The following is a 3,368-nucleotide window of genomic DNA, read 5'->3' as shown; positions in this document are numbered from 1 at the left end:
GTAGATGTCAAGTCTACTACAGTCAACGAGAATATATTTCTACTTTTGCTGAATCAATATGTATTTATAAGTTCAATGAATGCATTCCTGAAAATGTTTTGATTATTTAAGTGCTGACTAATTATCTACTTGTAAATGCACAATGAATGTATATTTAGTTGAGATTTCAATATGTATACTTTGTTTCAACAAAAACGATCAAACAAAATTATCAAACATTATATTTTCAATTGGCTCATAATAAATTTTCTTTTGTATTTTATTTTAAGCTGAACCATCATACATTATTATTTTGTATTTTGTGTTTGAAAATAAATACTATATATATAATATTCAAACAATCATCTTTAAGTAATCCTCCATTACACTTGAGTAATACAATATTCAAACAATCATCTTTAAATCATTATCTAATTAACAATCACAAAGATGACTTGTTTTTCTGTAAACAAACTTGTAGATTCATTCTCCATAGCGATTCGATGAGCCGAAAACTTATCCCTATATCCGTGCAACCTGATGGCTCAAATCCTGCAAGGAAAGTAGAAAGTTCCTTTGTCAAAATTGCCGCTATATTCCAGAAAGTTAAAGTTTTTAGGACACCATTGTCAATGATTAAGGTGACTTAAAACCTTTTCGACAATTCCTTTAAACAAATAAAAACGTAAGTAATATCTGTTTTTTCAGTTTTTGATCATAACTTAGGAACCCCTGAATCCAACACCAAACTTATGCAATTAAAAAAAATCCGACATTCTGATCATGTCCTGGGGACAAAAAATCTCTTTAAAAAAGATTTTTGAAGAAAAAAATCCTTCAGTCGTTTGGCCATGGCCATGCAGCTATGGCTAACATATATACAGATATATATATATATATTTGAATATATGTTAGCCATAGCTGCATTATAAATAAATATATATATATGATTATGATATGAGCGAAGAGTTTTATTATAAATAGATATATGTTTATATTACTTCTTTATTAAGGTCCCATCCTACCCAGCCCCCCTTGGACCCCTACCCGAGTATGGTTATGTGTATTACCCCTCCTTTGAAGGATTACCTCCTAGCTACGCCCCTGATATAAGCTCCTGCTACGCCCCTGACCTCCTCCAACGAATTGGCAAGCCTCTGGATGTTTCTGTTTACCTACCCCTCCTTCAGGAACCTCATGAGATTCCTCTTCTAGATGTACCTTTAAACTATCAGGTATTGTCTGGGACTACAGGGTGTCCCATAAAACAGGATAGTTGAGAGACAACATGAAAATCATCTTAGAAATTATGATTTTCTTCAAAGATCATACTTGTCATAGTAGATTTATAAATAAATGCCGCAAATTATTTCAAATGTAAAAGACGATCTTCAAGTCGTCTTTGAACTATAATGTTCATGGTGGGACACTCTGTAGGTGAAATTATTAATATGACCTATGATAAACGCTGATGGCCTAAAAACTGTGAAATGATTGTTGTCTTCAATTCCTTCAACCTGTCTCTCAATAATCATATATTGCGAAGAACTTTGCAATTTTTATTAATTCATCTTATTTCAATTGTTATATTTGGAGCACACTTCTACATCTGAATCTGTGGAAAATTTCAACGAATTAATATTAAAAGAAAATCGACAAATCATTATTTAAAGGGAGTGTTCGTGAAAAATGAATAGGCTTAAAGGGAGTGTTCGCGAAAAATTAATAGGCTTAATGCGATAAAAAGCGCTATTGATTGCTACTAATCTTACTTCTATCTGTTGCGTCTTTAAGGAGAAAAAATTGTTAAAAACGACTAATACCGAAGAATGCAACATTCAACTCGGATCGTAAACAAGTCAATTTAATTCCAAACAAATCATTCAGATATTACAAACAGTAGTCATCGGCTATTTTTTCGACGCATTCGTAAATAGTTGATATTTCTAATATTTTGTATTTTTCATGATCTGAGAGTTACTTTTGAAAACATTTATTCCTGTTTCGAGGATTTTTGATAATGAAGACGACATTTTCATATTTTTCAGGAATGTTCAAAAATCCAACGCCAGCGAAAATTATTTTTAAAAAAAAATCAAAATAGTTTGTGGAGGTCATTAGAGGTCATTAGAGGTCATTAAAATTCAATACTAATTAGGCGTGTAGCCAAAAAATTGGAAGATTTGAACCAAAAATGAAGGCAGGGCCTCTCCCCCTACATCAAATGTGCCAACTCCACCATCCCCTTAAAATTATAAATAGAGCAAACCTGATTTTTTTCAGGCTCCTCTGGGATATCGTCGTTTTCAGAATGGTTGCGCATTTGCTGAATATTATCTGCTTAAAACTTGGAGATCAAATCTTGTATACTAAATCTCACGTGTATGAGTTCTGGTATAATTTTGACGCCGTTTATATCAATTTCTTGGGACAGGAACATCAGATAGAAATCTTATAGGTCTCGATCAACTCCTAAAATTCTTAGGTTTCAGTATATACCCCATTTTATTTTTCCTTTACAGTCCCTTTAATCTTAAAATAGATCTAAAATCCTCCTTGAAAAACTATTTCTCAGTATACTTTTGAAAATCTATCTTGGTGTACTTGAATTGAACATTATTAAAGTGCAGCAAAATACTGGATTTAATATCCGTGTGTAAGCGGTATATTTTATATTTGGATTTTATCAAATATTAGTCAAGAGTATTAAAGTTTGACTTATCAAATTTTATCTTTTTAAAAATGTTTAAAATATGAACCACTTAACAAAATAAACTTAAAAGGGACAAATTACAAACAAAAAGAATTCTTGTCAATCTCAGTCTCAAAAACAAGTATTTTAGTATTTTAATCTCCCCTCCCCCCCCCCCCTTCATCCATCTACCTATAAACAGGACATATGATTCTGCATCAATTTTCAAGATGTTTTATTGGCAAAATTGGTCTCGGAAACCCATGTAATGTAAAAAATCCCTGTAAAGTAGTTGTAAATAATTTTACCGCCTTTTGACCAACATTACTAACCAACAGGGGACATTAAGTTTACAATTAAGTTAAATAACGACCCGCTCTGAGAAGATTTTGTCAAAAAATTGCACATTTTCATCTCGAAAGACGATAAAATTGTGACCAACTACTTTTCCGGGAAATCAGAAATTTTACTTGACCACGGTTCCCTCGACCATGATTGCTCTTTAGTCCCTTGGTAAAGTATTATTCCCATAACTTCCTTTTAAATCAGTTGAATTGTAAATATTAAAAAACTTTTTTTTTTAAGTCGGGATCCTTCCAACAAATGCTGGCATTCAACCCTTTACCTCAAACCATTCAAACACAAGGTATTTATTCATTCTTCTTCCTAGTATTATTATTATTATCATTATTATTAT

The 3,368-nt window shown here is 31.8% G+C and overlaps 1 protein-coding gene across 1 annotated transcript in view; it reads left to right on the top strand.

The window, feature by feature from the left end:
• LOC111708432 (pumilio homolog 2) overlaps nt 1-3,368 on the top strand; it is a 27,331-nt gene that overhangs the window by 4,158 nt on the left and 19,805 nt on the right. The window contains exons 3-4 of the mRNA XM_023481811.1: nt 993-1,214; nt 3,257-3,317. Of these exons, the coding sequence (XP_023337579.1) occupies nt 993-1,214; nt 3,257-3,317 (283 nt within the window). The remainder of the gene's footprint in view (nt 1-992; nt 1,215-3,256; nt 3,318-3,368) is intronic.

This window comes from Eurytemora carolleeae, unplaced genomic scaffold (genome assembly GCF_000591075.1).
Source record: "Eurytemora carolleeae unplaced genomic scaffold, Eaff_2.0 scaffold733, whole genome shotgun sequence".
Classification (NCBI taxonomy): Eukaryota; Metazoa; Arthropoda; class Copepoda; order Calanoida; family Temoridae; genus Eurytemora; species Eurytemora carolleeae.
The sequence above is the reverse complement of the archived record's forward strand: the minus strand, read 5'-3'. Positions and strand labels throughout refer to the sequence as shown.